The 19,114-nt window shown below is 29.8% G+C and overlaps 2 protein-coding genes across 3 annotated transcripts in view; one reads left to right on the top strand and one right to left on the bottom strand.

Moving 5' to 3' along the window:
• LOC111683280 (probable serine/threonine-protein kinase DDB_G0282963) overlaps positions 1-3,875 on the top strand; it is a 97,411-nt gene extending 93,536 nt beyond the window's left edge. Inside the window, exon 4 of the mRNA XM_046950469.1 lies at positions 2,166-3,875. Within this exon, the coding sequence (XP_046806425.1) occupies positions 2,166-3,458 (1,293 nt within the window). The 3' untranslated portion in view covers positions 3,459-3,875. The remainder of the gene's footprint in view (positions 1-2,165) is intronic.
• A 4,424-nt stretch (positions 3,876-8,299) lies between these two features.
• On the bottom strand, positions 8,300-12,458 carry LOC111683275 (DNA repair protein XRCC3). 2 transcript variants are annotated; one of them, XM_023445322.2, is made up of 5 exons: positions 11,921-12,458; positions 11,726-11,857; positions 11,326-11,669; positions 10,752-10,955; positions 8,300-9,425 (listed from the first exon to the last, which is right to left on the bottom strand). In XM_023445322.2, exons 1-5 carry the CDS (start codon positions 11,973-11,975, stop codon positions 9,195-9,197), a joined length of 966 nt encoding a protein of 321 aa, XP_023301090.2. In that variant the 5' UTR covers positions 11,976-12,458; the 3' UTR covers positions 8,300-9,194. The 2 variants fall into 2 exon arrangements, with proteins under 2 accessions (XP_023301090.2, XP_046806426.1); XM_046950470.1 differs by having other exon boundaries at positions 11,326-11,663.
• Positions 12,459-19,114: the final 6,656 nt, after the last annotated feature.

Below are 19,114 nucleotides of genomic sequence, written 5' to 3'. Positions count from 1 at the left end.
ATATTCCGCGGATTGTCTTTTTTTGAGCCGTAAATTTTACAGCACTTTCAAAAATGTTAACTAAACTTATAGGAATCACGTGAAAAAATACATAATAGATATAGTTGTCACTTATTGATAACACAGGCCTACAAAATGTTTAAAAAAGTTGAAATCCTGAGACCAAGTGAAACGTTTCTAATGGATTCCAATCTGACCTCAGATTTTTCTATCACATTTGTGATTAGGACACGATATCTCAACATCGTGTCCTAATATCGTTTACAGGGTCCATTCTATTAGCATTAAAAGAAAGTCTTAACATCTGAGATGTCTTCTTTCTTCTTCGAAATAACTTCACCTAAAGATGCGGTCAGTTTCGGATTCAGAGGTACTCAGACTTTTAGAAAACTAATCTTTAGTCTCCTTGTTAAAGATTTATCAGTTTTTGCAATACATCGTTTAGTCAGACCCCAAATAATAAGTTAAACTTCTGGATTTTAAAAAGATTTTCGATACATAAAATAAGCATGATGATATAAGACATGATAAGCATGATGATATACACGATCCAAATCTGACCCCAGATTTTCTATTTCTGGGATTTAAGATATCGTGTTCTAAACAGCGACAAGACAATTTTAGCTGTCATCCATCCTTTTAGCTTTAAAATCAAGTTCATACATAAATGTCTTCTTTATTCATCATTTCAGATTCGGATTCAGCGGGCCTCAGTCCTTTAGAAAAGTATACTTGTTAACTAAGAGAGTAATCGATCCTTTAATTAGACCCCAAATAAGAAGTTTAAGTACTGGTCATCAAAGAAAGTTTTGTATGAGCATGACATTGATGTTCTCTGAGTAAAACGTATAAGTCGGTGGCTATTTATTGTCCAAGTTTAAAATTAAATTGCTCCAAATTGTTTTTTATCTCTTCTCTAATAAAACCTCTATGAAATCTATGAACATTTTTTATAATCTAATAGTTTACGAAAATGTTTATTTAATTTATATTGGAATGTCAAACGTCCCATTGTAAGGCCGCTGTTTATTCACTAAATATTTACATAAATGGCAAAGTAATTTATATAACATTTAAAGATTCTAGCTCTAATAGTTTTCCAGATACACGAATTTGTTTATTTAATTCGTATGAGGGACCTGATGAAAGTCCGCCCTGTTTTCTCAAAATGTTCAGATATATATTAAAGTTCTTTATAGATAATGTGAATGATTCTGAGTGTAATTTTTTCTAAGATAAGATTTTTAATGAGAATTAATGACGATGAAATGATATCATCATGAGAAAGAAACTGAATACTTTTTAGTTTATACTCAGAAATAATACAAATTTTAAATAACAAAACAACTTGTATAGGACATGAGAACATACCTTAAAGTACCTGTCTAGCACTGCAATCGACAGAGAAAAAAACCTAAAAATCTCGTCAGTCAAGCAAATATCTAGTTGTACTTATTACAAACGGTAGCCAAATACGATATATTAGATCTACGATTTATAAACTATACATTTTATATGAGTATAAAGGAATATAGTCACATGGGAAAAATACATACATATTTAGCTATTAGATAATTTAAATTTTTAGCGAATTTGATTTACGCAAAAATGTTTGCAGCATTAATTGTAATATTAAGTAAATTTTCTATTACATTAAGTGTGAAAAAAATGCAGCTGCATTAATCTTTAGATTAAATATAGAATATTTTTAATTAAATTTATTATTAAATTTTTTTTGCGTAAGCTTCATATGAGTGTCGCTAAATATATGCTGAAGGAAAAAAAGTTAATGGATTTTGAAAATTACATCAATATGTATTTGCCAAAGTGAGTTTTATGTTTGCAGACAGTTTGGAAAAAATACTTTGTAGTGTACAATGACTTTTTGATTTTAGTTGATTTTATGAGAAAAAAAGAATGTTTTCTAAATTAAGTGATAAATTAAATAGATTTTTTTTAATTTCCTTTTGGAAATTAATTAAAATTTTAAGTGTGTGCGTATAAATTTTTAATTTAATTTAGAGGTAGTTTAAAGCTTGCCTTAAGCGTTTACCCATAACTTGTTTAACATTTCAATAAATACTTTAATTTATATTTTAAATAAATGATTTCCCACAATTCAAACTCATTAAACTTTAATTGATTTCCTTATTTTTAATTTTCAGGTTAAAATATGGTTTCAAAATCGTCGCACTAAATGGAAGCGGCAAGATAATGTAACCAACTCTGAGGCAGCCGAAGTAAAATCGGCAAATCATGGTAAATCAACAGCAGCAGCAACAACAACGACAACAACATCATCAGCAACATCTACATCCTCAACAACTACAGCAGATAACACAAATGGAAATGGTAAAACAGCGGCAACAACAAATGGTTCAGTAACCACAACAACATCATCAGCAAATGCTGAAACGATGGTAATGGCAACAACAACAAAAAAGAATTCACACAATTCACCTGGCAGCAATAGTAGCAGCAACAACAACAACACAAATAGTAGTAGCAACAGCAGCAGTAATATTGAAAGTAAACGAAATATTGCAAATGAATTAAGTGCAAAATTAACCGCCAAACAAACGACAAAAATCAAAAAACAATTGAATGCAATACTAGAGAAAACCTCGAAAAATGCTGCAGGCACAAAGCATGATAACAACAGCAATGCAACAGCTGCAGGAGGGGTTGCATTAAATGTTTCCACTGCAGACAAATCATCAAATAATACAAAGGCTATGGATAATGGCACAAATGCGAAAAAACAGACAACAGCAGCAACAACAACACAAAATAATCATCGTCATCATAATCACCACCACCATCATCATCATCACAGTCACAATCATCATCGTCATATACCACATCATCATCATGCAATTCCATTAACGGTAGAGCCTGCAGCACCCTTGGAACAGACTGAAAAATTAGAAATCAAACTCGAAGAATCACCGCAACATCGTGAATTGCAATTAACATTGCTGAGAGCAGCACATGGTCAAAGTCCACACTATGGTGAAATGGATTTTGAAAGTAAATTGGCTGCATCAAAAATTTCAAATGCTTTAGCAATGGCCAAACTAAATGCCAGCGAATCTACACCATTGACCATTAAGGATAAAACCCATAAAAGAACTGAAAATACTGATGATAAAAAATCTTCAATTAAATTAGAAAGTTCACAGAAATCAAATAAAACCAATAATGATAAAAATGAAACTAAACTAATAACAACAACAGCAACAACAAAAAACATGTGTAAAGTGGAGGAATTGGAAGAGGATGAGGATAATGACAATGATAATGATGAGGAAGATAAGAAAATGTTGATTTGTGATAATATTAAGGATGATAAAGATCATCAAATGGAGTTTGAAGATTTTATTGAGAATAAAAATGGATTAAAAACGGACAATGAAACAGAAGATGCTGACAACGATGCTGAAATGAAGGAAATTTAAAATTTACTCAAATTTAAGAATATAATATTAAAAAAGATCTTCCAGTCAAAAAAGAAAAGTTAAATGTGTGCCAAAAAAAAAAATTATTTAAAGCAAATTAATTCTATAAAATATATAAATATAGACTAAGATACCTATTAAAAAGGAAACTTAATACATAATATGTATTAAGGGATTTTAAAAAATAACTTAATATTTCTTAAAGGAAGCTCAATAATAATAATATACTAATATGTATGTTAAATTAGATATTAAGATATGTACGTATGTATTTCTAATATGTAAATAAATTTATGTTATTTTATTTTTTATCATAAAGAAGAAAAAAATAAATTAATTACTATTTCCATATGCTTTCTGTAATAGTATTTTCTGATGAAAAATAAAAGAAAATATATTTGTAGTAATACTATTCAATTAAATGTTTATAAAACTTTATTATATAATTGTTCTTTTAGAAAACTTGTAAGATTTATTAACCCTTTCATGCACAAAACTAAACCGCTGGATTTGTTATGGATATTGCTATGTATACACGGTTGTTAGATCTTACAATATTGGCAGTAAAATCTGCAGAAAATGAATAATAACAGTGTAAATTTACACATTTTGTCTCTTAATGTTGTCAGTAATGCTTTTTCCGATAACGTTGCAAAAGAAAAATTTTAAGTTCATTCGTTTGTTAGAAATTTTCTGAGCATTTCACTGACAACGTTGTAAGATCTGACAACCGTATATCACGGCCTTATGACTTCACAACACACTTTACTTTGACGCATATTGATCATTTTTGATGAAAAATGGAAAAAGTGTTTTTAAAGGATATTGACGGAAATTATCAATTATCCTTTTTATGTCCAGTGACATAACTATAAAGCGACATAATTTCCATGAACATTGTGTCACTTTTTTTAAATGTCATAAAGTACATGGACATTGTGTCACTTTTAAAATAGAAATGTATTGCAAAATTTTTTTTAAAATTTAAGAAACGGACATTCTTATCCCAAAAAGAATTGCTCCTAAATTTGATTTATGTTACATTTTGGACTCCTATTAAAAAGTGTTTGGAACCCTTGCGCCTTCCTTCAGCCGGGCGCAAGGGTTTCAAACTCTAAGGTATTTCGAACACCGGCTTCGCTAAATTAAGCCTTTTTTGATAAATGGATTCTTTGAAATTCATGGACTTTATGGGTTTAGGGTTTCAAACTCTAAGATATTTCGAACACCGGCTTCGCTAAATTAAACCCTTTTTTTAAATGGATTCTTTGAAATCCATGGACTTTATGACCCATTGCTCATGAATGTGGTGACACTTTTGAAATTGTCATAACGTCCATGAACAGTATGACTCAATTTAGTGTGTCACAACGTCTATGGACATTATGACACAAATTCTAAAAAATAACTTATTTTTCTTTGTAAATTACCAATTACCGTAGCTGTGTACTCAAAATAACGCTCACAATGGTGAATTATTAAAAAAAAATTTTGGGGCACCGGTGTCACGTATATGTAAAAGAGTTAATGAAATCTTTTTGCACTGAGTTCTGTCAACGTTTTATAAAAATTCTTTTTCTGAACTTTAAAAAGTTTTCTATTTGTTTCATTTAAAGTGTTTGTAGTTTATTTATACGGAGACAAGTCAATAGGACCATGACTTTTTGAATTCCATTCCTCTTAACAGGGGCAACTGACAAAATTTGGAAGTTTGCGTATTATATTTAGTAAACGATAGCCTTTAATAGCTTAATTTCTTACACTTAAACAAAGCTTGTGGCCTCCGGTAGGTTAGTGGTTAGTGTTCTAGTCTGGTAGACCGGAGGTGGTGGGTTCGATTCCCACATGAGACACTGGGTAAGGAGCGCACAACAGGCCCGATAGAGGTCTAGGTGTACTTCTTCGGATTTGATGTATATACATCCTAATTTTAAACTAACTAAACCAAGTTTGATAAATAATGTAAGAACTATAAGAAAAAGTAATTTTCTGAATTTAATTGTATCAATTGTATCAAGCAATTAGAACATTCACAACATAGTAGATACAAACTGCTATAGATTGTGGAAACCATGCACATCTTAATCCTTAATCGCCTGGTGATACCGCCAAGAACCAACCAATAGAAATTTTTTGTTAATTAAATAGTTGTCAACTCCATGTTATGACCTCTGAAATCTTTTTAATTACAAGCGGCATTAATTTCTCTGATCGATATTGCAATAAAATTTCATTTGACTTGTTCAGGTTGAAAAAAAATACAACCCTGATCAGCTGACGACGCGTCAAAAGTTGAAAGTGGCTGAACTTTTCGCGGCAGACGCGTTACAAACTTCAGTGTGTAACTTATTATATGAAAATATTTTGTCAAATTTTTGTGACAAAAGCCTTTTCTAGAAATTTCTGGTTGGTTCTTTAAAGGATCACCCACCAGGCACCCAGATTCCAAAATTATTCATATATCGTATTATATAAATCGATATTTTGGGATATTTTCTTTTGATTTACTTCAAAATGAAGCGTTGCATTTGGGCCAGAAGTATGTCTTTGCTTAATGAACTCTTGTGCTAAAATTCGAGTGTAAAAAAATCGACCAAAAATTTTGGGGTTAAAATTGCTTCGAAATAATATAAGGCATAACGCGATCAAAAAAATACTAAATATTCATTCCGAACAAAGGTTCCGAACAAAGGAAAATGTGGCATAAAATCATACTAATACTACATTTAAACAAAGTTGTAAAACAAAAGTTGCTTAGAAATTTAAGCTTTTTTCACTCGAACAAAAACTGTGGCTTTTAAGGTTAAATTTTTAAAAAATCTTTTCCTAAGAAAGCTTTTGCTATTAATCTTAATCATCACAGTGCAAGGATATGCGAACATATGTACTTTGTTTTACAAATCTCCATAAATTAATCTATAAATTCCTCAACCATTGCGACCTTTTCTTTGAAATTAAAGTGACAATTTTCAAAACTAAAGAAGTTACCCCAAAGTTGAAATCATCTCAAAACTTGAGAATCTCAACAAATTTAATATATTTTTAAAGCTCATATTCAATAACGTTGCTTATATCAGTTTTGTTTTTAAATTTATTGAAAAAATATTCATATATTTCTTATGAAATCAATCTTTAATTTAAATCACTAAAATACCGGGTGTAGAACTTGTTCTCCATTTACTTTTTCTTATTCTAAAATTAGTCCCTTAAGAACATTGCATTCAAGTCTTTTGAATAACCAACTGATTACTGAACTTGTTTGTAATGGAATCGTAACGAAATAGACCAAAATATAGTAATGAACTTTTTAAAATAAAGGAATTCCAACGTCTGCTTATTTGTATTTTAATTCACAAAATTTCACAATTAGTACTATAAAGCGGTCAAACGTAAACTAACGTTTTAAAATAGAAAAAGTTAGCCTCACTACAGTAAAAAAACTAAATTATAACTCTAAAACTAAACACCAATTGAAAGCAAAATAAATAACAATATGTTATGATCTCTAGAAACACGCTCTCTGTTTCAATTAGAGATTTAGTAAGATATTGTCATTCTTAAAACGACATATAAAAAAACTGCTAATGAACGATTCATTGCTAAAATCTTTTTCTTTTGAAATAACAATTACTAAAACTAGTTAAAGACGAAATATAAAATGAAATCAGTTGTAGGATATGAGTTCATATGGAGAAATAAATTTGACAACAAGAGTGCAATTAGGGTCACAGCAAAATAAAAAGTGTGGAAAATATGAAGTATTTTCATCAGAACTATTAAAACAAAGTTTAACTGGGAACTACATCTAATCTTAGTTTTAGAAAATTAAAAAAAAATCTCTTAACGACTCTCGTATGAAAATTTTACTGGTTTTTCACCAATCCTTGATGTACTACATCTCTACATCTCTACATCTCTTTTCTTACTTTTAACTTGGTTTTCATTTATAAAGATTTTTATTAAATTATTATTAGACGTAACTTTTTTCCATCCCTAATTGAAATGTTGAACACAATCAGTGAATGAACGTTAGAAAAGTAGGATTTCAATTGGTCCAATAATACAACTTGCAGAATATTCTTTGTTTTTACTTTGTCTTTCTTGACTCTCTTGATACATTTTATATCTTTCAAAATATAGGAGTTGTAAAGAGACAAAGACAACAATTTTAACATATTGTTTTAACTTTAATGACATTCATAGAGACGACATAAATTCCGCGGTCGCAGAATACCGGTCGTACTTAGAGGTCTCCCACCGCCCATAGCAGACAATGAAGAAAACCTGCCGTGGACAACAAGACCAATTCTGGCACAACTAAAATCGGAATGGAGCAACAGGCTCAATGCCTACTGGTCACGTATAGACCGTGCCGTCTCCAACCAATGTCCTGCATGTGGTCAGGGCCCTCATGACACCCACCACATATTTAACTGATCAGCCAACCCTATTTCACTTTGTCCAATGAATTTATGGACACATCCAGTTGAATTAGCTCAATTTTTAGGCCTGGACATTGATGTAGAACCCCCCCAATTAGATTATTGTATAGTTTTAGCTATTACAATTATAAAAACAACTTTTATGTGACTATTTCAAGAATATGGCACAAAAAATTGAATCAAATTAGTTAAGAAGTATCGAACTGGGGGAAGCGAAACAATCACAAAATCGACTAAAATAAAGAGAAATCATTTCATGACTACCTCAATGATTCTAAAGGTATCCGAGTGTACTTTTTATATTACTAAACGATTGGAATTATAATTTATATTGTTAAACGATTAGAATTATAATTACAAAAAGTAACAGTTGAAAACCATTCTAAAATTGCCATTAATTTTGATTTAGAAAAGAAATTTATTAAATTGAAACAGAAAATTGTTAGGACGTTAAAAAATGTGTTGTTTAAGAATAAATCCTTAAGATATAGTATTACTACGATTTTTTTTAAGATAAAAAATTTTCAAATATAATAAAAAGAAGTGTTTCATGTGATAAATTGAATATTTTAAAAAAATTCTAAAATAAAATGTAATTAAAAGTATACGATGTAATACAACTAAATAGTCATAAAACCATATTAAATACATATGTATATACATAACAAAATAACTAATTTTAAGATATTAAAGGTATGCTACTCTCTAAATGCAAATGAATACATTGGCTCCTATTCTGCATTTCCGTTTGGCAACTTTGGTATTCTGCATTTCGATGCGACTCTCCGCCACATAAACAACAACTTACAAAAACGTAATTACAATCGAAATGCAGAAAAAATATGTTCGTTTGTATTTAGAGCAACAGACCTTAAAGAAAACCTTACAATTTGAGTCATTTATAATATATAAATAAGAAAAAATGCTCAATTTTAGCTGTTCAATAAAAGAAATAACCATTACACTTATAGATATAATATTATAAAAGAAAATTTGTATATTTTTTTCAATTAAATCCTTCGACACAGATAAATACAAAACTTTCTCTTTTAAGCTATTTTTTGTAACAATAACTAATATTAATTATAACTACCTATGTATGTAAATAATAATAATAATAATATTATAATAAATAAAAATCTAAACTATATGCATATTTCACATTAACTTATTAATTGTACAAAACTTATGTTTAGCTTTAAATATTAATTAACAATAAAAAGAACAACAACAAAAAAAACAGTCATAAAATATATGCCAAAATTGAATTGAAATTGAAAAAGAAAAATTGTTTTTATTTAAGACAAGGTACATCTACAATACCTTGTTGGGTTATTAGAAATTCTGCATATTCTATGGGTGTTTCGGGAGAATAAAGAATTTCTAATTTACGTACAGTTAAAAGTTTATCATTGTATTGTATTTGTTTGGGTATTTTAGTGATACGCATACGAGTACGACCTAAATGGGCCCATGATAGACCTAAACATGGAACTTCAGGCTGTTTGTCACTGATCGTGGCTACCTGATGAGAGAGAGAGAGGGAAGAGGGGAAAATATTTTGATTAAAAATACAATTTATTGTGTTAGTTCTACGTTTGTGTTGTATGTTATGAAAGAAGATGTTGTTGTTGACGATGTGAATTGCAAAAGTTAAGTGAATTAATGAAAGCATTCAGATTAGTGTAAAGCAGAGAAATTGTTAAATTATTAGATTAAACTAAATTATTTTCATTCGTATTTAAAAAAGGAAATACAGCAAAAAAACAAGTCTTAAATTTATGAGAAAATTGAAAAATATTTTTAACAGAATATCCGCCAACTACTTGTGATAAAATTTCAGTGCTATAAAAACCAACCATTAAATAAATAAGTAGAAATTTAAACCAAATATTTAAAAAGCTGCAAAACCAAGTTCTATACTAGCCTGGGTGAACCTCATGAACTCGTATAATAATAAGGACTCATTTGACCCTAGACCCTATAAAAAGTCCCCCTTCAAAATTTGATTTGACTTTGACCACAATTTCCAATTCATTAGTCACATGAATGGCATGAAAAAATGAGTTGCACTCAATTAAATTCAAAAGCAAATCTACATAGGAGGAATCAAAAATGGAAATTCCTCCAATAAAGAGAATCGAGCGAGATTTTAGAGGAAGATGGCCCGTCTTCATTTGTATTACTAAATATCAAATTATCATTATTTGAGAAATCACTTTATGAAGACATCGTTAAACAAAACAATATTGACTTTTTGTTCACTCGAAAGAATCTGTGAACCAAATTTTTACTTTCAGTCACAAAGATCAATTTTTGAATAAAAAACGACAGTGAGGAAATAACAAGTTTTTTAGTTCTAGAGCCAATCTATCGGCTTACCTGATACAAGTTTTAAGTTAAAACTAAAGATTACGGCAGAAAAGCTAAATATTTATTCTATAGACGGATAATGTTGGCTTAAAATTGCCAACTCTCAGAAAGTAGTTTGAACAAGCACCCATATTACATATACTTTATTTGATCTAAGTTGAATATTTCTTGCTATTACACACATTTCAAAAATTCAGAAATTGCCTAAACTATTTTCGTTTAATCACAAAATAAGATAGAGAAAGTAAAGCGTAATATTATAAATTAGTTTTATCAAAATTATAGAAAATCTATGTTACTACAAAAAGCATGTTTGTTTTTCTCTTCGAATATTTTCACACAATACAATGGAAAAGCAAATTATAACAATGCAATAATCTGACAATTTCTAAAGCTATTTAAAAACTATATAAACAGCATTACAAAATTAAATCTTTAATAAATATACGCCAAAACAATAATTAAATCTCTTACTCACCTGATTAACACAAATGACAGCACAATTGTATTTATCAGCTAAATGTAGTAAATAATTTGCCAATTTACGCATATCTTTAGCACGCTCAATATAATTTGTATAAGTACGAAAGACAGCAGCCACCGAGTCAATAATAATAAGGCCAATACGTAACGACGACATCAATGGTGGCAAACGTTCGGAAACACATTTTAAAAGTTGTTCCTGGGATGGGTGTCAATATTGAAATTGTGTAGACATTAATGGAAATGTTTGAAATTATGAGCGTATTTAAAATTGGATAATAACGGATTTAAACCCGAGAATAGGAAAAGCCAATCAAAAGAAAAAGGAAAGGTTGAAAAAGCATGGTCTTAGGAATGTTTAGTAAAAAGATGGTAATTTTGTCACTAAATTATGAAAGCATGTAAATTTTGCTATAGGAATTTAGAAAGTGAATGATGTATTTTTTAAAGAAGTAGAGCATAAGGATTGGAAAATAACGAAAATGTAATAAAAAAGTTCGTATAAAAAGCAAATTAAGAAAAAAATCTAAATTACAAGAAATTGCCAATATCGTAAGAAAAAAACTTACGCTTTGCAAAACATGTTCTACATGAACATTGGCCAAATAGTTAATATCTAACTTGGGATAGCGTTGAGCAAATGTTTTAGACATTTCGAATAAACGTTTCGAAGGAAAAGAACTCTCAGTACAAATGAAAGCAACACCACCAGCTAAACCACCCAGTTCTTGGGGTAGCTGTACAGTTAGGGATAATTGTAAAAGAAGCTGAGTTTTACCGGCACCAGAAATGCCACAAAATTCTGTAATGCCACGAGTAACAATACCATCACGGGTACATTTATCTAAGGCAGAGCAGCCAAAACTTAAACGAGACCATTTCATGCTATGGGGTAATGTTAGAAGATCTGAAACTGAAACAAATAGTTTAATGAGAATAATTTGAAAAGTAATAAACTTCATAATTTACCCCTTATACGCTCTTTTGCCACCATTTTTGCAGCAGAGGATTTTAAAACATAAATATCATGTGGTGAGCTTTCTTGCAGTAATAAATGTGCCATGGGTGTTAAAATGGCTTGTTCGGCATTTTTGATTTTAGCTTTAGATCAAGATAAAAAAACACAATTTTAGTAATTATTGCCAATTTTCCAAACTCAAGTACCTTTTTCTGCTAAATCTTTGGCTCCGGCAGATAAATTTTCTAAAAATTCAGCCATTTCTAATAAGAAAGCCAACAAAACAAGAATAGTCCTGCACTAAGTGCCGTTATGTGAGATATGTATGTTGTTGCTGTTTTCTTTTATTGACTTAATGGCTGGCTGTATTTCGTTTGCGTGTTAAATGCCTATGCCTTGCATGCCAATGCTGGCGCAAATTATTACACTTTCCCAGCTATAATTTGTACACAACTTTTGAAGAAGATTTTGTAACAAACACTTTGCAATTTATTGATTTAATAGTGCTTGTGAAAAACTAACACACTTTTTCTTGAAATTAATTTCTATTTTTTTTACCAATACAAGGCGTCACTATTTGGTTTTAAGTTTTCTACTAAAGTTTTGTTTGATTTTCTTAAAAAATGTCCTAAAAGCCTTGTAGTTGTTTACTTTAATAACACTTTTTACATTTAAAATAACTTTTTTATTACACTTAACCGGAAAAAAGAAAATTTTTATAATTTCGATCAACTTCCCGCACAAATTAATTTTATTTTTCTGACGACAGTGCTGCCATACTTACTTTTTGGAGAGAAAAACTAATATCAATAATGTTGCCAGTTGTTTTAGAATTGTTCTTTGTTTATGGTTAGTGTATTTGCTAAAACAAATTAACATAGTGGCAAGGTTTACTAATTGAGTCTAGATAAATGTAATGAAAATCACTTTTTGTAATGAAAGTTGCAGGTATTAAATATTAATCAAGAATAAGCAAAAAAACGGTTATAAGGATCTATTATTTATCTACTGAAGGCGAAATGTTTTGTGGAATTTATTGTATTAGTATTAATTTCGTATTTGTTTTTTTTTTAATTTTAGAAAAAAACAAATAATTTTTTAATATTTTTTGGACCTTTTTAAGAAATTTAAATTTAGGGCTTAAGTTTTTAATAGTTAAAAATAAAATCTACAAAATCCTGAGTTTTTCACAATTGTTTAGCATTTTTTTTAAATAATGTCCAATAGAATATATAAAAAATTTGGATCCGGAAGAAAATCAGAAAATTGTTTTCAGCAGACATATACAAACATACAACAAATATACTGTATAGAGTCGAATAATTTGATTATGGCAATTACAAATAGAATGATAAACATATATGTATTAGGTAGGGTTTTATAAATCGACTTTCGAATAATCAAACAATCGACTTTTTGTCGAAAAAAGTCGAAAACTCGAAGTCGACTATTTTATTCCACAAAAGTCGATAAGTCGTCTATGAAAAAAGTCGGAAAGTCGAAAAAGTCGATGCACATAAATAAAACAACCCGACGAAAAACAAACCGTAACAGCTGTTTTATCAAAATAAACATTTTTTTTGGTGTGGTGAGTTATTTTTGTTTACAAATATGTGTTTCTGCACGTGGAAAAGACGCAAAAACTCGTTTTCATTATTTACATTTTCAATATGAGTTTATGCACGTGGAAAAAAATTCAAAAAAATTGATTTTCATGATTTACATTAAAAAATATTTTTGATCAATTAAAATATGTATATAAATGTGGAAAGGAATCTGATAAAATATAAATATATTTGGAATTATATCGTTACAGAATGACTTTTAATAAAAAACATTCAAAAAATGTTACTATAGCCGTATATATAAAATGATATATAACTGCTATCGGACGATCTGTGTGCACGATAAAACCTATATAGCTTTAAGCTTAAGTTGGAAGTGTAGAAATCAGATGGCATAAATTTTTTCCGGATTTCATCGTTCTAGGGTGTGTACTACAACAACAAACTTTTTTTTACAAAAAAATTTTACTATGGCCGTATATATAAAATGATATATAACTGCTATCGGACGATCTTGTGCACGATAAAAACCTATATAGAACTTTAAGTTGGAAGTGTAGAAATCGGATGGCATATTTTTTTTCAAATTTCATCGTTCTAGGGTGTGTACTACAACAAACTTTTTTTTACAAAAAATGTTACTATGGCCGTATATATAAAATGACATATAACTGCTATCGGACGATCTTGTGCACGATAAAAACCTATATAAAACTTTAAGTTGGAAATGTAGAAATCGGATTGCATAAATTTTTTTCCGGATTTCATCGTTCTAGGGTGTGTACTACAACAACAAACTTTTTTACAAAAAATTTTACTATGGCCGTATATATAAAATGATATATAACTGCTATCGGACGATCTTGTGCACGATAAAAACCTATATAGAACTTTAAGTTGGAAATGTAGAAATCGGATGCCATAATTTTTTTTCCGGATTTCATCGTTCTAGGGTGTGTACTACAACAACAAACTTTTCTTTACAAAAAATGTTACTATGGCCGTATATATAAAATGATATATAACTGCTATCGGACGATCTTGTGCACGATAAAAACCTATATAGAACTTTAAGTTGGAAGTGTAGAAATCAGATGGCATAAACTTTTTCCGGATTTCATCGTTCTAGGGTGTGTACTACAACAACAAACTTTTTTTTTACAAAAAAATTTTACTATGGCCGTATATATAAAATGATATATAACTGCTATCGGACGATCTTGTGCACGATAAAAGCCTATGTAGAACTTTAAGTTGGAAGTGTAGAAATCGGATGGCATAAATTTCTTTCCGGATTTCATCGTTCTAGGGTGTGTACTACAACAACAAACTTTTTTTACAAAAAATGTTACTATGGCCGTATATATAAAATGATATATAACTGCTATCGGACGATCTTGTGCACGATAAAAACATATATAGAACTTTAAGTTGGAAGTGTAGAAATCAGATGGCATACATTTTTTTCCGGATTTTATCGTTCTAGGGTGTGTACTACAACAAACTTTTTTTACAACAAATGTTACTATGGCCGTATATATAAAATGATATATAACTGCTATCGGACGATCTTGTGCACGATAAAAACCTATATAGAACTTTAAGTTGGAAGTGTAGAAATGGGATGGCATACATTTTTTTCCGGATTTCATCGTTCTAGGGTGTGTACTACAACAACAAACTTTTTTTTTACAAAAAAAGTTACTATAGCCGTATATATAAAATGATATATAACTGCTATCGGACGATCTTGTGCACGATAAAAACCTATATAGAACTTTAAGTTGGAAGTGTAGAAACCGGATGGCATACATTTTTTTCCGGATTTCATCGTTCTAGGGTGTGTACTACAACAACAAACTTTTTTTTTTACAAAAAATGTAACTATGGCCGTATATATAAAAATATATATAACTGCTATCGGACGATCTTGTGCACGATAAAAACCTATATAGAACTTTAAGTTGGAAGTGTAGAAATGGGATGACATACATTTTTTTCCGGATTTCATCGTTCTAGGGTGTGTACTACAACAACAAACTTTTTTTTTACAAAAAATGTTACTATAGCCGTATATATAAAATGATATATAACTGCTATCGGACGATCTTGTGCACGATAAAAACCTATATAGAACTTTAAGTCAGAAGTGTAGAAATCGGATGACATACATTTTTTTCCGGATTTCATCGTTCTAGGGTGTGTACTACAACAACAAACTTTTTTTTTACAAAAAATGTTACTATAGCCGTATATATAAAATGATATATAACTGCTATCGGACGATCTTGTGCACGATAAAAACCTATATAGAACTTTAAGTCAGAAGTGTAGAAATCGGATGACATACATTTTTTCCGGATTTCATCGTTCTAGGGTGTGTACTACAACAACAAACTTTTTTTTTACAAAAAATGTTACTATAGCCGTATATATAAAATGATATATAACTGCTATCGGACGATCTTGTGCACGATAAAAGCCTATGTAGAACTTTAAGTTGGAAGTGTAGAAATCGGATGGCATAAATTTCTTTCCGGATTTCATCGTTCTAGGGTGTGTACTACAACAACAAACTTTTTTTACAAAAAATGTTACTATGGCCGTATATATAAAATGATATATAACTGCTATCGGACGATCTTGTGCACGATAAAAACATATATAGAACTTTAAGTTGGAAGTGTAGAAATCAGATGGCATAAATTTTTTTCCGGATTTTATCGTTCTAGGGTGTGTACTACAACAAACTTTTTTTACAACAAATGTTACTATGGCCGTATATATAAAATGATATATAACTGCTATCGGACGATCTTGTGCACGATAAAAACCTATATAGAACTTTAAGTTGGAAGTGTAGAAATCGGATGGCATACATTTTTTTCCGGATTTCATCGTTCTAGGGTGTGTACTACAACAACAAACTTTTTTTTTACAAAAAATGTTACTATAGCCGTATATATAAAATGATATATAACTGCTATCGGACGATCTTGTGCACGATAAAAACCTATATAGAACTTTAAGTTGGAAGTGTAGAAACCGGATGGCATACATTTTTTTCCGGATTTCATCGTTCTAGGGTGTGTACTACAACAACAAATTTTTTTTTTTTTACAAAAAATGTAACTATGGCCGTATATATAAAATTATATATAACTGCTATCGGACGATCTTGTGCACGATAAAAACCTATATAGAACTTTAAGTTGGAAGTGTAGAAATGGGATGACATACATTTTTTTCCGGATTTCATCGTTCTAGGGTGTGTACTACAACAACAAACTTTTTTTTACAAAAAATGTAACTATGGCCGTATATATAAAATGATATATAACTGCTATCGGACGATCTTGTGCACTATAAAAACCTATATAGAACTTTAAGTCAGAAGTGTAGAAATCGGATGGCATACATTTTTTTCCGGATTTCATCGTTCTAGGGTGTGTACTACAACAACAAACTTTTTTTTACAAAAAATGTTACTATAGCCGTATATATAAAATGATATATAACTGCTATCGGACGATCTTGTGTACGATAAAAGCCTATGTAGAACTTTAAGTTGGAAGTGTAGAAATCGGATGGCATAAATTTCTTTCCGGATTTCATCGTTCTAGGGTGTGTACTACAACAACAAACTTTTTTTACAAAAAATGTTACTATGGCCGTATATATAAAATGATATATAACTGCTATCGGACGATCTTGTGCACGATAAAAACATATATAGAACTTTAAGTTGGAAGTGTAGAAATCAGATGGCATACATTTTTTTCCGGATTTTATCGTTCTAGGGTGTGTACTACAACAAACTTTTTTTACAACAAATGTTACTATGGCCGTATATATAAAATGATATATAACTGCTATCGGACGATCTTGTGCACGATAAAAACCTATATAGAACTTTAAGTTGGAAGTGTAGAAATCGGATGGCATACATTTTTTCCGGATTCCATCGTTCTGGATGTGTATTACAACAACAAACTTTTTTTTTACAAAAAATGTTATTATGGCCGTATATATAAAATGATATATAAGTGCTATCGGGCGATCTTGTGCACGATAAAAACCTATATAGAACTTTAAGTTCGTAAAAAAAGTTTGTTGTTGAAGTACACACCCTAGAACGATGAAATCCGGAAAAAATGTATGCCATCCGATTTCTACACTTCCAATTTAAAGTTCTATATAGGTTTTTATCATGCACAAGATCGTCCGATAGCAGTTACATATCATTATATATACGGCTATAATAACATTTTTTGTAAAAAAAAAGTTTGTTGTTGTAGTTCTATATAGGTTTTTATCGTGCACAAGATCGTCCGATAGCAGTTATATATCATTTTATATATACGGCTATAGTAACATATTTTGTAAAAAAAAGTTTGTTGTTGTAGTACACACCCTAGAACGATGAAATCCGGAAAAAAATGTATGCCATCCGATTTCTACACTTCCAACTTAAAGTTTTATATAGGTTTTTATCGTGCACAAGATCGTCCGATAGCAGTTATATATCATTTTATATATACGGCTATAGTAACATTTTTTGTAAAAAAAAAGTTTGTTGTTGTAGTACACACCCTAGAACGATGAAATCCGGGAAAAAATGTATATCATCCGATTTCTACACTTCTGACTTAAAGTTCTATATAGGTTTTTATCGTGCACAAGATCGTCCGATAGCAGTTATATATCATTTTATATATACGGCTATAGTAACATTTTTTGTAAAAAAAAAGTTTGTTGTTGTAGTACACACCCTAGAACGATGAAATCCGGAAAAAAAATGTATATCATCCGATTTCTACACTTCTGACTTAAAGTTCTATATAGGTTTTTATCGTGCACAAGATCGTCCGATAGCAGTTATATATCATTTTATATATACGGCCATAGTTACATTTTTTGTATAAAAAAAAGTTTGTTGTTGTAGTACACACCCTAGAACGATGAAATCCGGAAAAAAATGTATGTCATCCCATTTCTACCCTTCCAACTTAAAGTTCTATATAGGTTTTTATCGTGCACAAGATCGTCCGATAGCAGTTATATATCATTTTATATATACGGCCATAGTTACATTTTTTGTAAAAAAAAAGTTTGTTGTTGTAGTACACACCCTAGAACGATGAAATCCGGAAAAAAATGTATGTCATCCCATTTCTACACTTCCAACTTAAAGTTCTATATAGGTTTTTATCGTGCACAAGATCGTCCGATAGCACTTATATATCATTTTATATATATGACCATAGTAACATTTTTTGAATTCTTTTTATTAAAAGGCATTCTGTAACGATATAATCCCAATTATATTTATATTTTATCAGATTTGTTCCTTTCCACATTTATACACATATTTTAATTGATCAAAAATATTTTTTTTAATGTAAATCATGAAAATCAATTTTTTTGATTTTTTTCCACGTGCTTAAACACATATTGAAAATGTAAATAATGAAAACGAGTTTTTGCGTCTTTTCCACGTGCAGAAACACATATTTGTAAACAAAAATAACTCACCACACCAAAAAAAATGTTTATTTTGATAAAACAGCTGTTACGGTTTGTTTTATTTTTCGTCGGGTTGTTTTCTTTATGTGCGTAAAAAGTCGAAATGAGTCGAAAAAAGTCGAAAAGTCAAAAGAAGTCGGAAAAAGTCGGAGAAAGTCGGAAAAAGTCGAAAAAGTCGAAAATAAAAAGAAGTCGAAAGAGCTCAAAAAATTGCAACAAATAGAAAAAATATAAATAATTTTTTTTTATTAATAATAATAAATAATAATAATAATATAATGTTAAATGGCAACATTATAAATTTACGCT

Source organism: Lucilia cuprina, chromosome 4, assembly GCF_022045245.1.
Source record: "Lucilia cuprina isolate Lc7/37 chromosome 4, ASM2204524v1, whole genome shotgun sequence".
In the NCBI taxonomy this organism is placed as follows: domain Eukaryota; kingdom Metazoa; phylum Arthropoda; class Insecta; order Diptera; family Calliphoridae; genus Lucilia; species Lucilia cuprina.
The sequence above is the reverse complement of the archived record's forward strand: the minus strand, read 5'-3'. Positions and strand labels throughout refer to the sequence as shown.

Bases quoted from the DNA above. Each gene is read 5' to 3' on its own strand.
- LOC111683275 (XM_023445322.2), bottom strand. From the start codon at position 11,975: ATGGCTGAATTTTTAGAAAATTTATCTGCCGGAGCCAAAGATTTAGCA. The intron at 10,956-11,325 runs GTAAGTTTTTTT...CACCCATCCCAG, and splicing joins TAGAACATGTTTTGCAAAGC to GAACAACTTTTAAAATGTGT. The intron at 9,426-10,751 runs GTGAGTAAGAGA...CTCTCTCATCAG, and splicing joins CTGTCATTTGTGTTAATCAG to GTAGCCACGATCAGTGACAA.